Source organism: Xenopus laevis, chromosome 3L (assembly GCF_017654675.1).
Source record: "Xenopus laevis strain J_2021 chromosome 3L, Xenopus_laevis_v10.1, whole genome shotgun sequence".
NCBI lineage: Eukaryota > Metazoa > Chordata > Amphibia > Anura > Pipidae > Xenopus > Xenopus laevis.
The window spans coordinates 22,989,044-23,013,109 of NC_054375.1; the positions used below are offsets into that span (position 1 = coordinate 22,989,044).

Sequence of the window (24,066 nt, forward strand, 5' to 3'; positions counted from 1 at the left end):
CTCTGGCTGTTTCTTACCTTAATAATGTTGGACTGAATATATGAGGACTAAGAAGCATGATGCCAATATTTTGCCAGTTAATATTCAGCTCAGTCACTTATCTTATGGTTACCTACACTGACTTGAAAAACAGGTTGAGCCAGTCCGATTGCATATAATTTTCTAGCAGCACATTTACTACTACTGAGGAGGAAACTAAGAATGTATCTGGACATAATCTAGTTTGCCTTAGACACACTAAGAATCATGTAAGTAATGCTGTTTAGTCATGGGGCTTGTATTGTATTCCATATACAGGTATGGGGCCTTTACCCAGAATGCTCGGGACCTGGGGTTTTCCGGATAACAGATCTTTCTGTAATTTGGATATTCATCCATGTAAACATTAAATAAACCCAATAGGCTGGTTTTGCTTCCAATAAGGGTTAATTATATCTTAGTTTGGATCAAGTACAAGCTACTGTTTAATTATTACAGAGAAAAAGGAAATATTTTTTAAAAAATGTGGGATTATTTGGGATTATATGTATAAAATGGAGACAGCCGTTTTCGGATAACAGATCCCACACCTGTACTAATAGGAAGGTGAATGCAGGGTATCAGAAGCGCAGGTGAGCAGTTGACTGGAGTGAGTAGGAAAGGGTAGAATAGAAGGTGAGAATGCAGTGGTGGTTAGATTGTAGGGACAGTTGTTTGCACTCACAGGGGGTACATTTAGATATTGGGGGGGACAGTGGGAGAGGGAGCAGCCAGACAGGAGCCCTTCCTGTGAGTTGTGAGGTTAGAGCATGACAGACAGACATCCTTCCACTAGGTTCTAAGAATATATTCACATTTTAAAACATTTCTAAACAAAAATGTACTTGACTTAATCCAAAAGTGCTGTATACAGTGCATTCCTCATTCCTATACATTAATATGTTTCTACACACTTAAGTGGTCATTTAGGAATGTGGTCACAAGTACAGTCATACTCACAGTTGATTGTATTGATGCTTTTCATTAGTTACTCTATGATTGCACCAAGAATGGTTACATCTGTTAAGCCATTGCATCTATTGGATTGCACACAGTGTAATTCCAGGGTCTCCTCAGCTCCTTGTATCAATAGACTTGCACCCAAAGAATCATGCACAGATCCCGTAACTTTTAGTATGATGTAGAGAATGATATTCTGAGACACTTTACAATTGGTTTTCATTTTTTTATTATTTGAGATATTTAGCTTTTTATTCAGCAGCTCTCCATTTTGCAGTTTCAGCAATCTGGTTGCTGGGGTCCAAATTACCCTAGCAACTATGCATTGCTTTGAATGGGAGACTGGAATATGAATAGAAGAGGGAGTAAATAGAAAGAGGAGTAATAAAAAGTAGCAATAACTTTGTGCAGCCTTACAGAGCATTTGCTTTTTTAGATCCGATCAATGACCCTCATTTGAAAGCTGGAAAATGTCAAAAGAAAAAGGCAAATAATTAAAAAAACTATAAACAAAAATGAAGACTAATTAAAAATTTGCTTTGCATTGGCCATTCTATAACATACTAATGGGAGGCACAAAAACTCTGTGCTTGCGAACGTTAGCGACCATGTTTGGGTCCTTTTTGACTGATTGAAGACCTCAACGACTTCATTGCAAAGTTTGCGAACAAATGGCTTTTGCAAACATTCGCAGCGTATGTAATTAAATTATTAAATTACCGTTCCATTGAGCGACAGAATATTTATCAAAACTCCAGAGCAGGTGTAAAACCTTTGCTTAGCGAGTAATGTAATATTTGCCAGTGACTGATTTTACATCGCGAGCAGGGCTAATTCGTAAAGACGCCATTGTAAATAACACCTGCGACTTTTAATTTACATTCCCCCTATAAAGAAAGGTGAACCACCTGTATAAAGCAGAAGTTACAGAGACGATTTGCTATTTTGGGGCATGAAGGTATAACTCCCCAAGTGGCTGCAATTACTGTGGAATTATGGGGAAAACTGTTGCATTGTGAGTCTGAAATGGAGCCCTTTTTTAACTTCACTAATATGGTAAGGATTTACATAAACTGAGACTTAGGTAATAGTGCCTTGGGCTGAGTAATTTAACTTTATGTGGCAAGGTGTTTGGCTGCAGAATTGAGAGGCAGTGATGGGCGAATTTCTCCCATTTCGCTTCGCCGAAAAATTTGCGAATTTCCCGCAAAATTCACAAAACGGCGAAAAATTCTCGAAAAATCATTAAATCAGAAAGTTCCCGAAAAAAACTTGAAATTCAAACGTTTTCACGAAAAAAGCTTGCAAATCAGACGTTTTCACGAAAAAAACATGCAAATCAGACGTTTTCACGCAAAAATCGTGAAATTAGGATTCCACTTAAAAATTGTGAAATTTGAAGGATCTCACTAAAAAATTGTGAGATTTGAAGGATTTCACTCAAAAATCTTGAAATTTGAATGATTTCACTCAAAAATCTTGAAATCTGAAGGTTTTCACTAAAAAATCGTGACATTTTCACAAAGAAATCTTGAAAATCGGAAAATTTACGCCAGCGAGATTTGCAAATTTATTCACTGGCGGTGGAACACGGAAATTCGCTGCAAATTCGTGCCAGGTGAATTTATTTGCCCATCACTATTGAGAGTATTTGCCCATCACTATTGAGAGGTGTTTCCTGGCCTGGGATTGACTAAATTTCCAGTTATTTTAAATTTCCTATGTAGCAGGCTAAAGCTTTAGGATGGCTGGAGTACATTAAGGGGATTTTTAAAGGTTGAGTGTTTTTTTTTACCTTCAATGAACTCAAATGGACTCTAAACTCGAGTGGTATCTTACTTAAGAAAAACCTCTAATGGTAAAAACCCGAATCTGCAAGTTCGAGACCCACAGCCCAAAAACTCGAATTAATCGAGTATTTGGCAAATTGAATCACTCTATTCATACCAGTTTTTGGGCAAAACCCTCCGAAGGCTATTAACGTTTTCAAATGTTTCATTTTCAATTAAATTGAATGGATGCATTCAGCCCAATGGCGACTTATAGACGTGGGTTTAGTTTTAACACTTTTTAGTTTAAAACGAAACTTACATCTATAAGTCATCATTGGGCCGAATGCAACCATTCAATTTCACAACTACGGTGGATGGTATTCGAGGAGGTGGCGACTAAATCAGGAGATGTCGATCAAAAACATCTCCAGGGAGAAACATATTGAATATGGAAATATAGTTCAGTTTTAGACCAGCCCCTATTTCTGATTTTCTCAGATTCACTTTCATCTGGTATGGTACCTATGGATTGGAGAAAAGATGATGTCATTCCAATATTTAAAAAGGGATTACAATCTCAGCCGGGCAAATAAACACCAGTTCGTTTGAAATCTGTGGTGGGCAAATTATTTAAAGGCTTGTTAAGAGATCACATTCAAAATAAGCAGCAATCAGCATGGCTTTATGAAGGATAGGTAATGTCAGACAAATTTGATTGCTTTTTATGATGAGGTAAGTAAAATGCTGGACAGTGAGGGGGGGGGCAGTAGATGTGATCTATTTGGATTTTGCCAAAGCGTTTGATACTGTGCCCCACAAACAACTGCTTTCTAAACTAAGCTCTGTTGAGCTTAATAAAGTCGTTTGCACATGGATAGGAAACTGGCTACAGGATCGGATACAGAGGGTGGTTGTTAATAGTACATTCTCTACTTGGAGTAAGGTTCTTAGTGGGGCCCCTCAGGGCTCGGTATTGGGTCCACTTTTATTTTACTTGTTCATTAATGACTTAGGGGAGGGTAATGTAAGTAATGTATCAGTGTTTGCAGATGACACAAAACTATCCAGCCTAATTAATTCCATCCAGGATGTGGCATCCTTGCAACAGGATCTTAACAAACTGGCAATCTGGGCAGCTAAGTGGCACACGAGATTCAATGTTGATAAATGTAAAGTCATGCATAAAAAAAAGTCATGTAAAAATATCCAAGCCACTTTTACCCTTAATGGGACTGCACTGATGCATTGCTTGCTTCAGACAAGATAAACTTGGCTGAAGCAAGCAATGCCAGTCAGCAGCATCAAGGGCAAAAAGGGGTCATGCTTCCACTGCATAAGGAGCACTGGTAAGGCCCCATTTAGAATATGCTGTACAGTTTTAGTTTCCAGTGCTTAAACAGGACATGTACCCTCTCTATTGTATTAGAGAGGGTACAGAGAAGGGCAACTAAGCTGGTAAAAGGTATGGAAAATTTTGGTTATGAGGACGCCAAATTGGGGTTGTTCACGCTGGAGAAGAGGTGCTTAAGGGGGATATGATTACTGTATAAATATATAAGGGGATCATATAATAATCTCTGTAATGCTTTATTTACCAGTAGGTCCTTCCAGCTGACAAGAGGGCACCCATTCCAATTAGAAGAAAGGAGATTCTGCCTAAATATTCGGAAGGGATTTTTTACAGTGAGAGCTGTGAAGATGTGGAACTCTCTCCCTGAATCAGTGGTACAGTCTGATATATTTAGATGGCTTTTTAGCAAGTGAGGGAATACAGGATTACAGAAGATAGCTCATAGTACAAGTTGATCCAGGGACTGGTCCCATTGCCATTTTGGAGTCAGGAAGAAATTTCTTCCCCCTCTGAGGCAAATTGGAGAGGCTTCAGATGGGGTTTTTTTGCCTTCCTCTGTATCAACTAGCAGTTTAAAAAAAGTTAAAAGGTTGAACTTGATGGACTTGTGTCTTTTTTCAACTTGGCCCTTCAGCAGTTGTCAATGATCTACAGGGGGCACAACACAAGCACAGACTACTGTCCTGTAACTGACACTTTTTTGTCCTCTGTAGAGAGCAGTGTTCCCTATCTGGACACTCTAATGTCAGTTGTAGCACAGTAAATAAATGTGTACTTTGTGCCATTAGCTCTTCTACAAAAATTACCAGCAAATAAAATTCCTAGTGAGATGTCGCCCCCTGGTGGTCTATTAAAGGGGTTGTTCACCTTTAAATTAGCTTTTAGTATGATGTAGATGTAGAGAGTGATATTCCAAGACAATTTGCAATTGGTTTTCATTTTTTTATTACTTTTGGTTTTTTCATTATTTAGCATTTGGTTCAGCAGTTCTCCAATTTGCAACTTCAGCAATGTACTTACGAGTGTCCAAATTACCCTAGCAACTAACTAAGATGGAAAGAGGCAGAAGAAGAAGGCAAATAATTGAAAATCTAAAAAAAATGAAGACCAATTGAAAAGTTACTTAGATTCTATAACATACTAAAAGTTGACTTTAAGGTGAACCACCCCTAATCTACAAGCATGAAAAGTATATAGTAGAACCCCTATTTTACATCCCCTGATTTTAAGTTTTCCCTCGTTTTACATTGTTGTTTTGTTTTGTGGTCCCACCTATATATTATGCAGAATACATTTTCCTGATTTTCCATTTTCCTGGATTTTACACCATTTTTTTCTGGTCCCCTGAAAAACGTAAAATGGGGGTTCTACTGTCTGAAAACAATGTGGTTCAATTACAAACATATGGAAATGCTATTAGTGAAGTTATTTGCATCTATACATTCTCCACTATACTACGGCATGGGGAATTAAGGAATCCATGAAATTACCATCTCCCTTCAGGGTTCTCTTTGCCTGTGGCATCTTCACACACGACTGAGTTGCACCTGTCTCTGGTCCTGCAAGCATTGGCATAGCAGAGATGACACAACATCACAGAAATATGTTATGGCTTTGCGAAATGTAGTCACACTACAATTCCCAGCATCCTCCCTATCGATATTAAAGCATGCTGGGAGCTGAAAGGGGTTGTTCACTAGAGAGTGGTTTTCTGAAACACTACGCAATTAGTTTTAATTTTTTATCATTTGTGTTTTTTGAGTTATTTGGCTTTTTATTCAGCAGCTCTCCAGTTTGCAGTTTCAGCAACGTGTTTGCTAGGATCCAAATTACCCTAGCAACCATGCACTGATTTGAATAAGAGATTGGAGTATAAATGGAAGAGGGCCTGGACAGAAAAGAGTCATAAAAAGTAACAATACATGTGTAGCCTTAGAGAGCATTTGTTTTTTAGATAGGGGCAGTGACCCCCATTTGAAAGCTGGAAAGTCAGAAGGCTGCAAATAATTAAAAAACTAACAAAAAAATAAACAATAAAGAATTGGAAATTCTATAACATACTAAAAGTTAACTTAAAGTTGAACCAACCCTTTAAAACATAATTAAACATTTGAAATAAGTGAAAATTGATGAGTGTGCTATTCTAGGCACTTTTGCCATTTACATACATTCACTTATTTTAAAGGATTACTTTATTTACAAAGGTAATTGCTATTGAAAGCAGTACCTGCCTGTCTCTTCTGCATGTCTGTATCTGTCTCATGAAACAGTGTAGCAAAGGTCAGCCTTGAAGGCTTCTTCACAGGTGTATTAACTGGCTTTTGCTACATTGCTTTAAAAGTCACAACCACAAAGAATAGAATGGGACAGACAAATAATGCTTTTAACAGAAGCTATATTTCCAAATCACTTTACAATTATTGCTTAGAATTACATTTTCATCAAACAAGGATTTTATTTTAGGGTTCATACAGATGATGGTTTATTCATCTCCCAGCTTCTCGAAGAAAGCTGTGTGTGCCTGTTTAGAGAGGTTGGCCCCTCTTCTGATATACCTTTATTTTAGACTTCACATTCCCTTTAACCTTTATATCCTTACAGAGGAGGTAAGCGTCAGGGGGTTTTGGCATCAGGTTTTGCCAATGAGCCTTCTGGAATATACAACCATAAACTTTTTCAAAAAGAAATAGATGGTGGGCTGGGCTCCAGAAGGCAGTTTTTGTCCATTTAGGCACCATTTACACTTTCCTCTAGACTTGTGCTATCCAACTTCTTGGAGAAATATTTGTTATTAGAAGATGGAAGGCCAAGCAGAGAAGGTACGTTTTTAGTGACACTTTCAGGGTAACCACACCCAATGGAAGGCCCCTTTAATACAGAACAGTAAAAGTATGGAGTGCTGGTGTTCTTTCATGTTTTTTTTTCATTTCTGTTGCCTCTTAGGCTTCTGTTTTTTTTTTTTCTATTTCACTTTCATCTTTTACTTTCTTTTCATCTTTCCCCTTTCCACTCTCCCTCTTCCCCTCGACCCCATAATTTACCACACCAGTTCTCTCTGCCCCTTTCAGATTCTGTTAGACCTTGTTACATTACCCTGCATTCTCTGCACAAGGTTCATTTTGCTATCTCCCTTTCCTTTTCCAACACTCTCCAATTTTTCTTTCTCTTCTGTTTTCCCTTCTTTATCCCATCTATCATTACAGTTAGTCATAAATCTTTGGACAGAGACAACTTTTTTCTAATTTTGGTTCTGTACATTACCACAATAAATTTTAATTGAAACAACTCGGATGCAGTTGAACTGCAGACTTTCAGCTTTAATTCAGTGGGTTGAACAAAAAGATTGCATAAAAATATGAGGAACTAAAGCCTTTTTTTTTAACACAATCACTTCATTCCAGGGGCTCAAAACTAATTGGACACTGACTCAAAGACAATTTCATTGGGTGTGGGCAATTCCTTCGTTCTGTCATTATCAATGAAGCAGATAAAAGCTCTGGAGTTGATTTGAGGGGGGTGCTTGTATGTGGAAGATTTTGCTGTGAACAAACAACATGCGGTCAAAGGAGCTCTCCATGCAGGTGAAACAAGCCATCCTTAAGCTGAAAAACAGAAAAAAATCATCCGAGAAATAGCTGCAATATAAGTAGTGGCAAAATCTACAGTTTGGTACATCCTGAGAAAGAAAGAAAGCACTGGTGAACTCAGCAACGCAAAAAGACCTGGACGTCCAAGGAAGACAACAGTGGTGGATGATCACAGAATCATTTCCATGGTGAAGAGAAACCCCTTCACAACAGCCAAACAAGTGAATTACACTCTCCGGTTCTGGAAAAAACATTCTTTGAACAGATGAGACCAAGACCAACCTCTACCAGAATGATGGAAAGAAAAAAGTATGAAGAAGGCGTGGAACAGCTCATGATCTAAAGCATACCACATCTCTATAAAACATGGCGGAGGCAGTGTGATGGCTTGGCTGTGTATGGCTGCCAGTGGCACTGGGACACTAGTGTTTATCAATGATGTGACACAGGACAGAAGCAGCCGAATGCATTCTGAGGTGTTAAGAGACATAGTGGGGTCATTTATCAACACTGGGCAAATTTGGGAAGTAAACCATGGCAACCAATCTTGTTCTACTTACAGCTGGCTTCAAAAAGCTAATCACTGATTGGTTGCTATAGGTAACTGCCCATGGGCAAATGTGCCCAGTGTTGACAAATGAGCCCCACTGTCCGCTCAAATCCAGCTAAATGCAGTCAAATTGATTGGGAGGTGTTTCATAATACAGATGGACAATGACCCAAAACATACAGCCAAAGCAACCCAGCAGTTTATTAAAGCAAATAAGTGGAATATTCTTGAATGGCCAAGTCAGTCACCTGATCTGAACCCCATTGAGCATGCATTTCACTTGTTGAAGACTAAACTTTGGACAGAAAGGCCCACAAACAAACAGCAACTGAAAGCCGCTGCAGTAAAGGTCTGGCATAGCATTAAAAAGGAGGAAGCCCAGAATCTGTTGATGTCCATGAGTTGAAGACTTCAGGCTGTCATTGCCAGCAAAGGGTTTTCAACCAAGTATTAGAAATTAACATTTTATTTTCAGTTTTTTTACATTTGAGCCTGAAGTGATTGTGTTAAAAGAAGGCTTTAGTTCCTCACATTTTTATGCAATCTTTTTGTACAAACGACCAAATTAAAGGTGAAAGTTTCATTTAAAATTCATTGTGGTACTGTACAGAACCAAAATTAGAAAAAAGTTGTCTCTGTCCAAAGATTTATGGGCCTAACTGTATGTCTTAAGCATTTTCTCCAATCTATGGTTCCTTTACTACAATATTCCAATCTCTCCAGCAAACAAGTGAGTGATGCACGGTGGGTTATCTTTGCCAGGCATTCGATTATCCTCCTGCTTGGCCAGTCCACTCCCAGATCACTTGTTTGTCAGCAGAGATTCAATATCTTATATGGACCACAGTAGGTGCCCTTGTTGTTGCCAGTTTGCAACGATGCTTTAAGAGAAAATAATTTGTTACAGATATTCACCATAGCAGCATTCTGATCAAATAAGCTACAAAACACATTATGACCAGTGAACCAAAATATAAACGACAATGAAAGTCTTTTTTTCTCCATGAAATGAAGGGGTTTAGTCACTGTACTTTTCACAACTTGTAATGAGTGCAATCGACTGGTAAGAAGGTGGCTGCAGATATCAACTAAGCGAATTGTATGATGTACTCTGGGTAAATCTGGGTGGAGTCAAATATGACGTAAATGCGGGGACAGAATGGGTCGTCGACACAGCTGTCATATAAGTTTACCAAAGTGCCGTCTTTTGAAGGAGGTCGAATGTACTTTGAGTTCCCAACAGCATAGTCCCCGACAAGTACTCTGGCAAGAAACATACATTTTTTCGACCACGAAGAACACCTATTCAAGTCAATACCATGGCTTTGCAGTGTATCTCCGTGTTTTCCATTGTTTTTGCAAAACTGGCTTGATAACGATGCATCCCTTGCAAAATATGTCCCTGAAATAACATGTAACAAGGGTTAAGGACACTGATCTGAACAGTTTGCAATCTAATGAGTGGGTTAGTAATTTATAGACACAAACAGGCAGGGTCCGGGTACTGGGCCCGTGTTGCAATTTACAGTTCTGAGACCGAATCATAAGTTATGCCATTTCTCCAAGGGTAGCCTTTAAATTTATTGTCAAAGATTAAGGGAGAATTCTTTACAGCGAAATTCTAGAGGATAAGTAAAAAGTTTAAATGTGACATCATCATCACTTAAAGTGGACCTGTCACCCCGACATAAAAAGCTATATAATAAAATGAAATCCAAATTATTTTTTTTATTAAAGCATTCATAGCTATTGTAAACACATTTAAAAATCTCAGCTGTCAATCAAACAGGCAATTACTTTAACTGTACACTTACTAGAGGTCTCTGCACTCCCGACATTCCCCCTCTCTCTTTACCATTTAATTGTGTAACCAGTGCATGGGGATGGACATCAGGTCCTGCATTCTGGTGCATAAACAAGATTTTGAGATGATGCAAGGCTTGAATTTATAACAGTGTCCACAAAATGGCACATGCCTGCTTGCTATAATTATGAGTTCCCAGATCGAACGGAACAAGATTCAAATAATTTATATAGTGTAATTAAAGTTTATTTTGCTTGACTTTAAAAAAAGTATTTGGAATATTTTTTTTGGGCATTTAAAAAATGTGAAAGAAAAACCCCTAGGCCAAATAACTTGTAAGGATATATTTATCCTTCACCTTTCGTTTGCAAAATACACCGCTATGACAATGGCATAGATACTTATTCCAAAAATCCAAAAATTATGTCCACATGACTCCTGTCCTCTGCTGCCATTCGTGCTGGCTGTCCTGTTTTGGCCCAATTTTCAAAAAGTTGTCAAGAGTGGCACGCAATGGAGGAACCAAGGAATAAACAGTATATTTTATTCAGCATGGACATGAAACTTGTATAATAATATGGTCTACCTTTTCCATAGGCAGCAGCGTGCATGCCATTTATCCTCCAGTCAAAATTATGAATGCATATTGCATCTACAAATGCAGTGTCAGTGCCATGAAATAGCATTTCTTCATTTATTTCCGAAACTCTTTTTTTCTTTTTCAGCTGAGCTTTTTTCCTGCAGAGCACAAAACAATATGTAGAATTATGACAGATACTTTAGAATCCACATACTTGGTCTTGAAAAGGACCAGTAGGACCCAATTGGTGTTTAAGGAATTGACCTACATACAGATTATCCACTTCAATAGCTACTTTAGATTTAGCCATGTTTCCCAGGCACTTTGGGACACATGGGATGAAGCAAGCCAAACTAACAATTAGAAATAGATGCTGAAAGAGGCAAACAGGATTTTAATATGGCTATTGTGAGACAAAAATGGTACAGCAACAGCAACCGATTCAGTTCTCTATGGAGATTTAATTCACTTTTAACTGGTTTGAGAAAAAGGATCTCACCTGCAGTAAAACTCCCACAAATCAAGGTTCTGAACCCTATGAACGCTTTTAATGCAGCTCCTATCCATGGTTTTACCGAAGCGGCTAGCAACTTCACTGTATTCGTTAGAAATACTTAGTAATGGAACAAGCTGAAAATAAAAAATACACAAATCATCTGGTACAAGAATGCGTTTAAATCAGTGAAGAGTTTATTCTAGAGGCTCTCAATTACCTGATAGGGTTCAGAGTCGTTTACATGCTCCCAGTGTGATGGCAGCGGAATAGAACCATTGTCACATATATAACTGCCACAAAAGGGATACAACAGGTTATTTTCATTCACAACCATTATATACTATTTACCAGTTCTGACTTCTGAACTATCAGTGCAGCAAAATCATAATGTAAAATATATAATGGATAATTTCAAGCCTAATAGAAAATATAAGGATTTGCCAAATGGACAGATACTGCACGAGGGGCCATACACGTTAGACTCCGTTAGATAATGTAGAGCTATTGTAGGTCTACTTTTATATGAATGGTATGTTTATAGTAATCTGCTACTTAGGTCCCTATAGTTGAGAACAAGTATAGGCAAGCCATCAGTTTATAGATCACAAATGCTACATGATATCAGGATTCATGCTAATGCCTACTTAGCTCCACTTGCAAAAGTGATCTGTAAAAGGAGGAGTTTACCTAAATTAAACAGTGATCAATCCAGTTCAACTATTTACACAAGGTTCGGTTTTCCACCCTTTATACAAGGTGCAGTTTTCCACCCTATTACAGGTACAGATTTCATGAATTTATGTATTTTAAGGGGCAGATTTATTATAAGGTTCGAGTTTTTCTCCACAAAAATGTGAATATTCGAGTTGTATTTTTGGTCAAAACTCACATTTTCGGGTTAAAAAAACCTTGAATCGATCGCGTTTTAAAAAAGAACGTGAATATTTGAGATTTAATATACCTCGACCATGGAAATACAGTAGATCCCCTATTTTACATCCCCTGATTTTAAGTTTTCCCTCATTTTACTTGTTTTGTGGTCCCACCTATATATTATGCATAATACATTTCCCTGATTTACATTTTCGTGGCTTTTACACCATTTTTTTATGGTCCCCTGAAAAACATAAAATGGGGGTCCAACTGTAGCTTGGACCCAACAATACACCACCTGAAGCCTGCCGAGGTTCATAAGTAGTCAATGGCAGAGGTCCCTGGAACCATTTGAAGAGTTTAACAGCCTACTTGATGTTGGGATCTTTATTTTGGAGAGTTTTGCCTGAACTTGTTTTCGGGTTGCGGGACTCGCAGAATCAGATTTTTTCCACTCAAGTTCTTTCTTAAAGGAGAAGGAAATCCTTTTGCAAAAAAAAGTGTACCCACCACCCCAGGTAGACCCCCCTCCCTCCTCCCCCCAAGCTAACTACACCCCCGGGGAAATGCCCCATACTCCATACTTAACCCTCGTCGCAGATACATCCAGTGTAGTTGTCGCAAACCAGCAAACTGCTCTAACTGTGCATGCGCAGAAATACCGATCTCCCAGTCAGCTTACAAAATGACGATTTTCATGAAAAAAAACTCTTTAACACTCGACCTTTGATAAATAGCCCCCTAATAGTCTATTAGCTGACTTTAGAGAAAAAGGGTTCAAATTCATTATGATTTCTTTGGGGGATGGCAGTTTTTTTTCTTTTTTTTTACCTGAATGCTGTGAGAGAAAATGGAGCTCTTTTGACTGGCCTTTTTTTCCAGGTACACAGGTTGGTCTGGGTCATCTCTGTACAGGACGAAGAATAACTAATGAACACAAGCACTTTTTTTCAACAGTGTTATAAATAAAAGGAAGAAAAAAAAAGTGACCCATAAGCATCCAACAAATTCTGCATGTAGATCACATGATTAAACAACAATTACTTGGCTTCGGATGCATCTTATCTCAGGGTGAAATGGGCACAATGTTCAGTGAAGTGTCAACACTATTGTACATAAGGTTGGATGGACTGTATTTGGGAATGTTGTCCTGTTGCCTCAAGCTCCTAGTGGAACCTTGCGACTGTCTGCAAGATAGCACATGCTCATGTAATCCTAGATTTCTCTTGCAGTCCTTAAGTTCACCTGGAAGGCAGCCATGTTGCAAAGACTTAATAAACCAGGAGTCTATTAAAGTAAGCTCCAGAAAAAAAGAGAGAAAAATACTTTAAAGGAGAACTACGCCTCTATGCTTAGCTTGTCAACAGCAGCCCAGAACTCTCTGGGCATGTGGAGTGTCGATGGCTACTACTACTACTAGTTCAAGAGTTCAAGATATAAAATACAGAATTTCTGGGCATTTTCTTTTTGAGGATTTAGTTCCCCATTAAGTATATTCCTTCCCCATCTGCATGAAACCCTCTGCATGAAATAAAGACATAAAAAGGGTTTTTGAGGGTTGTGTCCATGTTTACTTGACCACTGCCTAATAAACAAGCCTATTCTACTATGAAAGGACACCTCACTCCATAAATCATTTTGGTCTAAGAATCATACCTATAAAACTAAGTTTAACAAAAAAGAATTGCTAAACAAAATGTTCCCTTCACCTGGTGAAGAATTTAGCTCTGAAATCAAGCCGAAAGCATGCCCAGACTAGAAGTCAGTATTGATTTTATAAGGAAAACACTTTAAGCATTCTTTGAAAAGAAAAGTGTGGTTATATTAATATAAATTTGTTAGTGCCTCTCATTTGTACCAAGACTTTACAAAAAAAAAAGAAATCCAACCAGGGCAGGGCATACAAGGAATTTTTTATATCTTTGCTGAGTGGAAGGCTGGAGTCCTCCAATTTCCTCCCACATTAAAAAACCTGCTAGCATTGAACCTGGCTTCTGAAAAAAAATAACCTTTGTGTGCATGCTTGTGCTAGGGAAATCAGACTGTAATCTCTACTCAGGCAGGGACCAAAATGAATTGTTAAATAGTTTTATTAAAGTGAAGGGAGTTCACCTTTCACTTTTAGTAAAGGGGGTGACCAACCCTTTTTTTCATCCATGAGGCATATTCAAATGTAAAAAGAGTTAGGGAGCAACACAAGCATGAAAACAATTCCTGAGGGTTGCCAAATAAGGTCGATGATTGGCTATTAGGTAGTGGACTGGCAACCTGCAGAAGGCTGTTTGGTAATACAAATGGTCTTCATGTTTCCAAAACATGTCTCCAAATCAGGAATTCAAAATGCCAGCTAACTTACTAAAATCAATCAAAAACCAAGCCCAGGTTCATAAGATTAGATTAGCAGATGAGCACATTTCCTCCAACCCTGCTAAAACAGTTGTTAACTATTATCAGCAACTTTACTCCTCAACTGGAACAGGAAACCCAAAATAATAGGAGGTTCCACCATTGTACATTAGATTTTAGGTTTAAGAAGTATTTGGATGGCTTTTTAGCAAGAGAGGGAATAGAGGGTTATGGAAGATAGCTCATAGTACAAGTTGATCTAGGGACTAGTCCGACTCCATTTTGGAGTCAAGAAGGCATTTTTCCCCCTCTGATGCACATTAGAGAGGATTCAAATAGTTTTATCAAATTTTTTTTTGCCTTGGTCTGGTTAAACTAGAAGTTAGGCAGGTTAAAATAGAGTTAAAAGGTTGAGCTTGATGGAAATGTGTCTTTTTTCAACCTAACTTACTATGTAATAGATTACTACCTATAAAAATGTGCCCCATGCCCACTTACTGCCATTAACAACTTTATATGGCAGACAAGCACAATAAAGGTATCTCAGTACAGAATGTAAGTGTAAAGTAAAATAGCTTGGATAGCCCAATGGGCTCCTGCACATGTAAGGCAACAAACCACACTTTAGGTTCAAATTAAGACCAATCTTGTTTACCCATATCTAAGCCACCAGGTGCTATGGCTATCAAAGATACCATTCCAGTACTTCAAGGAACCCTCTACTACAGTTGATAAGCTGTATCTGTGGCGTGTGCTTCGGAAAAAATATCACCTATCAGCTTTTCCATCCCTCCTGAGCCCTCTAATAATTGATTAAGATTTTTCACTTGCAAAGGAGTCCCCACTTTGAAAGCATTAGACGATAACGATATGGCAAACCATTGACTTTGCCACAAATGATGGAAAAATACCAACCCTTCCCAAGAATTATTCAGAGTTACACAACATTTGCACTACACAGGCAACATCATCATTTTTGAAACAATATGCCAACAAGCCCGCTGGTCCATAACTCTAAACCTAACCTACAAAAAACTCAACCAACTACTTTATAAAAATTCTGAATACAACTATATGCTTCCAAGGGAAAAGAGTTTACACACTACACTCAACTCAACAATTGTCACAATGCAACCTTATGGCCAACCAGGAGAGCTCCTGTGTATCAAACACAGAAACATCAACAAAACTACTCCAGAGAACCTATCTGGTTCCAGCATGACTGCACAAAATAAATCCCTTTTGTGACCCACAATTTGAGGTGTTGCAAAGAAAGTAAATCTATACTCTACATATGGCAGGCATGCAATATTGCATTTCAATACTGGTACTCAGTGATGCACTTTCTCTCCAGAGTGTATCATATTCAATTTTAAACTATCCATCTGTTATGCTATTAGGGGGGGAATAAAAACTTCCAACTCATCGTACAGACTGTGCCAACATATTTTAAAGGGTGAAAGATTAACAGTTGCAATCAACTGGAAAAACACTAGTCTCCCACTTGACAACAAAATAATAAACATCACAACCAATGAGAAACTTTTGGTACAGAGCAATATGGAGGCATACAAAAAAAATTCTGGCTCCCATGGTTGCCACATGAAAATGACCCCTTACTCTGCACATACACATACGAGGTTCCCCCAACCAGGCAGTGGAATGTAGTTATGATACACAGATGCCTATTTCAATGTCTTGGTATAGATTAACGAAAATGTAATATACAGTGATATTCTAAGACAATAGACAATTGGCTTTAATTTTTTATGGTTTTTTTTTAACAATTGTTCACCAGTTATACGGCTAGGAATTTCAACTGATTGTAAGGGTTGAATTTATCATAACAACCAGGCACTGCACTGAAAAAATAATGGTAGTTTGTGCTTCCAGGGTCCATGACCACATTGAAGTTTCTCTATGTTTGGAGGACAGACAAGGAAAAAATTGTGAAAGTATCAATGTGTTATACAACAAATGCACATCTTACTTAAAATAAATAAATAAATATAACTTTCCCTGGGGGGATTTGCAATAATGCAATTTTTCCAGTGCTCTTTCCTGCATCTTAGGGTGGGTGCATGTATAGTATGGCTTCCAAAAATTATTGTGCATGCAGTATTTTTTTTTACGTTTCTTGTCCATTATGTTCTCCTACTTTGCAAACAGAACGCCATTTTAATCCTGTTAGGACACATGTGCTACTTTTTGGACAAATAAGAAATGTAAGCGGTTTCTAAAAAGTAAATTATACATTTATGTATTGAGTGGGTGCAGTAAAGGCAACCAGTCAGATTTTTCCTTTGCAACACTAAAGGTAGCCATAGACGCACTGATAATATCATACGAAACAAGTGGTGGGAGACAAGTGGCTGGCTCATCAATCAGGCTGGCCGGAAGATTTTGATTGGGCGCCTTTGAAGGCACCCGCACATCAGCCATTGTTAGTGCTAAATTGTCAGACACAGGTAGAATTCTATTGTTTCTACCTGTATATCTGATGATTCAGCTTTTGAAGGGTTATTCTGGTTTAGCAAAGTGCTGTCTCGGAGATTGGAAAGATCTTTTCAGGAAAGATCGTAATTGTTATGTCTATGGCCAACTTAACTGTGCAAGACCTAAAATCAGGCTAATTACTGATGGTTGCTGGTAACAATGATGGTTTACCTATGCAACATATCTGTGAAGTCTGAATAATATGGGTATACATAAGTTCTCCATATTATGTCATTAAAACAAAAATATTATTTTGTATTAAGGCACAAAATAAAATCAGTGGGAATAATAAACACTGTTACATAGTAAAGACTTACCTGTAAAACTGAGAACATAGTTAAACTTTGCAGTAGTAAAATTAAGCGTTCCAAGGGGATTCATTTTATACAGCTGCTCAATTTGATCACTGCTGACTGAGCATTGTGTGCTAGTGCTGGTCTAAAAATATTAAGTAATACACAGAGAGAATAAAATAATGACTGTTAATATAGCAATTTATGTACAAAATAATTTGGCCAGGCCCCTCCTTAGATGAATAACATTTTATATGTAATCTGGTTATTAAGCATATCAAGGGGCCCAGCTAAATTCAATAGTACTTGAATTACCTCAAACATATGCCACTTGCCACACTCTGCTAAATAAAACCAGCCCCACTGTGTTTCAGATATGTCCATGTCCTCCATTGTTTCAGATTTCATTTCGTGCAGCCAGAACCCTGGTCAATACTTGCTCCTGAAACATAGCTATTCTGTTTAAAAGAGAAAAGATTTATTGAGATTTTTATTAGATATTGTCTGTGAACATTTAACACGTATGTATTCCTGTACGTACAAATCCCCATGTCTGTGTAAGCCCCATTTCTTTACTTGGGTACTGGACATACAGTAATTTTAATGAGATGACATTAAATCTCATCTCATCCACTACCAGATTTATTGTTTTTTTTTAAAACACCCTCTTCATTATGCCCAGCTATTAAATTATAAAGCTACCAGAAAACGTACTCTGTGCAAGAACAGCAGTTTTCACTATGGCACCAATCAAGATTTACTGGTTATTTGTTATTATTATGGCCATTGAGTTGTAGGCAATGAACTGGGCTTTTACTGATGACTTTTTGACTTGCAAACTGATATTCAAGCAGACAAAAGGGTATATTTATCAAAGAGTGAAGTTAAGAGGTCGCCACAGTCCTCTAGAGTGAAATTCGGCCACTCTCCATATATTTCTATGGAATTTCTAAAAGAGCATTTATTAATAGATGAAAGTAAAAGATCATCCTTTGATAAATACAACTTTCAAAATACCATAGAAATAAATGGAGAGTGGTGGAATTTCACTCTAGATGACTGGCGATCTCTAACTTCATTCTTTGATAAATATACCCCAAAAACTTGTCTTAGGGTCAGTTGGGTAACTAAAAGTGGCAGTGCATAAATCATTAGGGGGGAACCAAGTGATCACTCGTGGCAGATGACTAGAAGGTAGGGATGTACCGAATCCAGGATTCGGCTTTTATCAGCAAGATTCAAATTTGGTGAATTCTTGTGCCTGGCCGAACTGAATCCTAATTTACATATGTAAATTAGGGTCTGAAAGGGAAACAAAGCAAGGAAGTAAAATATTTTTCACTTTTTCCATCCCCGACCCTTTCACAAAGGATTCAGCAGAATCCCAAATAGTGGATTCAGAGCATCCTTACTAGAAGGGGCTGGCAATAGGAACTACCATACAGCAAACGATGTGGTCTAGGCCCTCTGGTGGCTGCCGAAGGGTCCACTGTATGGTCGTTACACCACTAATTGGGGCACATCCCCTGGGTCCCATAGAAAAGCACAAGAGTCCCAAAACCTCCTTAATGTACCTGGCTCCATACACTGAAGCAAACTACTGTACAGCAAATATCCGACACTGATCCATATGTCAAAAATACATAGCATAAAATTAGAAGCCAATAGATTGGCTTTCTTCTGCCGTTCCTTTTCAGTCTCTCAGCTGCATGCAAATGTCACATGAAAAATGTTGGATCAGCGCCTAAAGCAAACGGAAAAAGCAAAAAACAGAAACAAAAATATGGTGTAGTATTTTAAGTGTATTTAAGTTTTATGGAAATAAATGTGAGTGGAATATTTTAAAGTTTTTTAACCGTTTAGAAATAAAAGAGATTTCTGTAACCTTATTTTGGAGCCTAACAATGGTCCATGGAGAAGGGGAGAACATTGGTGATTATTACTACGTGTTAATCTTACTACAATCTTGTAAGTAGGCATTTCACCGCTTGGTGAAGGTCTTTGAAAAAACTGATTTAACTATATACATAACCAGAACAAAAAGGAAAGTCTCTTTTAAAGGGGAACTCACAATAGTGATTTCTATACTTCTTGCACAGGGTGCTCCAGAAAGAACTTAAAATACTACACCATATTTGTTTTTTGCTTCTTCGCTAGTCTAGCCCTTTATTTATTAATAAATAAAATGAGTAATTAACATATTATGGAATGTATCTTCTATGGTTAAATTATAAATATTGTAACAAACTTTGATTACATAACAATGTTCCACGGGAAAGAATACACTGGGAGTCTTGGACCCTCTCCTTCATTTTTAAAAAACACGGCTTATATGATATAGAAGCCTGTCCATAATTACTACGATTTTCAACATACATGAATTGCAAAACAAATTAAACATACATACTATCTTCATGCCCAGTGGAAATGTTTCATTCCCATCCACACTACATTTCTTATGTATGGGATAAGCAGAATCTTCTCTGCCACTGAATGTTTGGCCTCTGATCCCAGATGAACAGCTTTATTGATACAGGTCTCGTGGGAAGAAAGAAGGGAGTCCAAATGTGACCTGAATATGTCAAAAGTACAAGAAACAAACAACTGGATATTGATCACTTGGTTTTGATCCTTGTATAAGGATATAGTCTTATAAAAAAAGTGAATTTCTAGCTTGTTTCTTTGAGACTGCAGTTTCAAAGGCAGCATTTGACTTAAAGGAGTGTTTAACATTCAAGTTAACTTTTAGTATGTTATAGAATGGTTAATTCTAAGCAACTTTTCAATTGACCATCATTTTTTCTTTTTTATATCGTTTTTGAATCTCTATAGGGCTCAAAATGTATTGTTATTGCTACTTTTTATTACTCATCTTTCTATTCAGGCCCACCACTATTCATATTCCAGTCTCTTATTCAAATCAATGCATGGTTGCTAGGGTAATTCAGACTATCAACCAGAGCTACTGAAAAACTAAAAAAACCCTAATAAAATGAAAAACAATTGCAAATTGGCTCAGAATATTACTCTCTACATCATACTAAAAGTTAACCTAAAGGTGAACAACCCTATTAAAAGGACAGGTAAAGTGAAATTCACTGAGAGGGTGCCAATGGGTTAAGCATTACCACAATTAATATAATCGCTAACCTTAGATTGACTGGAGCACTGTTCTTGCCACACAGCACTGTCTATGCCCCCAGTGATCCTCTTTGGGTGTCCTGGAAATCTCAGATATGCTGTAGAGTAAAAATCAGAAATTTAGCTTTTAAGTTGCAACTGTATTCTACTGCATGTACCCTGGGCCTGTATATTTTTGGAAGGCAAGAGCACTAATCATCACCTCTGAAATCTATTACTCTAACTTGCCTTACAGAAGGGTGCTGCCCTGTAACACCATACAGGCTGCTTTGTGTTGTATCACACAAATCTCTGTAGGGCTTTGCAAACAGCTCACTTGTTGTTACAAGCCTATGACTAAATGTTCAGGAACACCAGAAGAAAAGAGTATTTCCAAATTTTCCCTCCCCAGAGCGACTCCTGGCCCTTATTGTTTCACAAAATATAAGACCCGGGCTTGTCTGCTTACAGTGAAGATAATTAGCCCTCCCTAGTGTCAGTGAGATTTATAGGACTCTATACGTTGTCCTACAATTTAGGAATTGTCAAAGGATATTAATGCACAAAGGACAATGCTGTAAAATATGCTGCTAACAAACATTTTATATATTTCATTTATAAAGAGAAAGCAGCTCAGTTATAGTGGCACATTTATTACAAAGTGCAAATATAGTTCATCACAGTTTACCAGTTGGGAACTTCCCAGCCCTATATTCACTTATATCGAGTTTTAAGGGACATGTTTTTCAAAGACGGAGATAGAGACCGCTCTGTTTTCACCTTTTGAAAAAGTATGACCCTGCAAATTCAATACAATATCCCTCTGGGGAACTCAGAACTGTATTTTCATTCTTTGACAAATACCATCTATACACCCCATTATGGCTGCCATTCCCATCTAATCACAATTCTTTGACCACCATAGCAGGGCCAGAAGTAGTCAGAATAAGCATGTTCCTAATGCACTAGCCGAGCACCGATAGTTTCCATTTCTGCTGCCCTGAATCCGCTCTGGCTTTCTCGAAGTTACTGAAAGGGAGTGACGTAACTAGAGGGGGGCGGGCCCTGGCACGAGACGCGCAGCCGGGCCCCCCGCCCCCCTCCGTACACCCGGAACCGACCGGGAATCGTGACGCGTGAGCTGCCGGGGGGCCCTGAGGGGGTGCGGGCCCTGGCCCAATCGCACCCCCTGCTCCCCCGGTAGTTATGCCACTGCTGAAAGGGTGATTGGTAGTGCATATACAAGTATGGAACCTGTTATCCAGAATGCTTAGGACCTGGGGCTTTCAGGACAAAGGATCTTTCCATAATTTGGATCTTCATACCTTAAGTCTACTAGAAAATCATGTAATCATTAAATAAACCCAATAGGCTGGTTTTGGCTCCAATATGGAATAATTATGTTAGTTGGGATCAAGTACAAGCTAGTGTTTTATTATTACAAAGAAAAAGGAAATCATTTTTAAAAATCTGAATTATCTTATTAAAATGGAGTCTATGGGAGACGGCCTTTATGTAATTCAGAGTTTTCTGGATAACGGGTTTCCGGATAATGGATCCCATACCTATATTTACATGGTTTATAAGTTGCGTGTTTTTGTGTACAATCAGCTAAAGTATAAGTGGTTCTGTTTGGTCTTGATACTGAAAAATGGTCGTATTTCAGAAAGTGAAATACTTCTTGCAAGCATATGGAATGCCAATTTCCACCTTTTCACCAGTAAAATATTTCCCCCCAAACTTACTGCATTTCTTTCCACCAAAAAAAATTTTTTTTGTTCTGACTACAGTATCCCTTTAAATCCCTTCTGTAAGGAAATCCTTTTATGTAAGCCTGAGCCATAAGAAGTAAGCAGTTATTTATAATGAGGAAAAAAGTATTTCTTTTAAATTAAAAATAGACGGAACACATTTTCAACATTCCTTGAGTAGTACCCCAGGCTGGCGCAGTTTTCAGGGAGCAGGAGTACCTGCCTGGGTCTCAGGTAAGCTATTATAATTACTGTCGGCACCCCCTCAGTTATACATTTCTTTTTCTCCCTTAAGTTAACCTTTAGCATGCTATAGAATGGCCTTTTTCTTAGCAGCTTTTCAATTGATCTTCAGTTTTTATAGTTTTTGAATGATATGCTTTCCTGTTTTGACTCATTCCAGCTTTCAGTAGGGGTCGGCCCTGGCCAACAAAAAGCTATTGCTCTGTGACGTTGCAGTTTTATTTGTTACTTTTTATTACTTAGCTTTTGATTTATACCCTCCCACTATTCATCTTCAAGAATTTCATCCACACTACTCGGTTGCTAGGGTGAACTCGAACTTAGCAACCAGACATCTGCTAAAATTCCAAACTAGAGAGCTGCTGAATAAAAAGCAAAATAATATAAAATAAAAAGAAAGACCAATTGCAAATTGTCTACAACACATCAAAAGGTAATTTAAAGGTGAACACCCCTTTACGTACAGGATTTACTTTGTGCCCCGCTCCTGCACACATTTTTAGCACCAAATGTATCACACAGAAATGGAGGGTGTGTAAGAGAATACCACTCCCCTGTGAATTCAATAATGATACCACCACATCCCCCCCCCACTAGGTACAATCTAAATACTAAGACATTATCAGCCATGTCAACTCCACTCAATTTCCAGGATTCCATACAGCACCTTCCCAATTCTGTCTCCCAGTATAACCATCTCCTGGTAACCCACACAGGCATGTCCAAGCCTCTACCCACACTCAAATAAACCCCACTAGAAACTCTCAAACGTTTTATTGGAGCACTTCGGATATTAATGCTGCATTTGTGGAGTTGTTATAGACGTGATCAGGGTCGCAATGGGGTGTGGTTGTAGTGTACTGTAACTGGGATTGGCCAACAACCTCCCGGAAGGTTGACAACCCCAATTTAAATTGGGTATGTTATGATATCTAGCTGAATTACAACAATATCAAACTGGCATACGTTATTGCAAAAATTAGAACAAAGTTTATGTCTGGGGTTATAGACAAGGAGGCCCGTGGCATTGCAAGAAAGTCAACACAAATTAGGGATTTCCTATTCCTCTAGCTGTTGTTGGAACTGCTGTGAAACTACAACAAGCACCCCAAATGACGAGAAGGAACAGCAACAACTAGAAAGCTGCAGTTTCATGGTGGTGTGGCTGTTGCACTGAGGAATATACATATTAACATTCTCTCCTCTTCCGTTTACGGTTGGGGTCCATCTAGGATGGGGTATTAAAGAAATAAGGGATTTCCTATACCTCCAGCTGTTGTTGGAACTGCTGTTAAACTACAATAAGAAACCCAAATGATGAGAGGGAAGCAGCAACAACTAGAAAGCTGCAGTTTCATGGTGATGTAGCTGTTGCACTGAGGAATATACATATTGTCACCCTTCTGAGCCAGGGGCCCAGGGACTATATATATATACTTTATGCTCTACACTATAAGTAGCCCTGAGATAGAGTATCTGAGTCCATTAAAGTACTAACGGGCTCAGCTTTCTGCAGGTGATAACATTAAGGATGGTTGTGCATCTTTACATGACTCCCTGTCACCACTTCAGATCATGCCCTCCCCAAATTCACTCAGCTGTCCTACTGCCCCATTCTTACGGTCACAGCGTATCGGTTACCTTGGCAACCCTCGACCCTTTTCCTCCCTTCGCGTATCTAAGCCTTTATCTCTGACTTCCGGCTCAGCTCTTCGGCACTTCCGGTTTCAAAATCAGCTGTCGGATCAAAACAGTGCGAGTCTGGTGGTTGTAACGTCACAGCAGAGGCGGAGCTTAAGGGTGAGTAGACGCGTCAGTGGGCGGGT

General features: G+C 38.4%; 1 protein-coding gene across 5 annotated transcripts; it reads right to left on the reverse strand.

The window, feature by feature from the left end:
* Nucleotides 1–9,230: 9,230 nt before the first annotated feature.
* On the reverse strand, nucleotides 9,231–24,026 carry parp11.L (poly(ADP-ribose) polymerase family member 11 L homeolog). Of its 5 annotated transcripts, none has more exon segments than NM_001095214.1 (10): nucleotides 9,231–9,640; nucleotides 10,629–10,780; nucleotides 11,122–11,252; nucleotides 11,336–11,408; nucleotides 12,823–12,898; nucleotides 17,151–17,271; nucleotides 17,442–17,584; nucleotides 19,534–19,698; nucleotides 20,277–20,365; nucleotides 23,882–23,931. In NM_001095214.1, coding segments are annotated over 7 exon segments (960 nt in total). In that variant the 5' UTR covers nucleotides 17,535–17,584; nucleotides 19,534–19,698; nucleotides 20,277–20,365; nucleotides 23,882–23,931; the 3' UTR covers nucleotides 9,231–9,326.
* Between the last annotated feature and the right edge of the window lie 40 nt (nucleotides 24,027–24,066).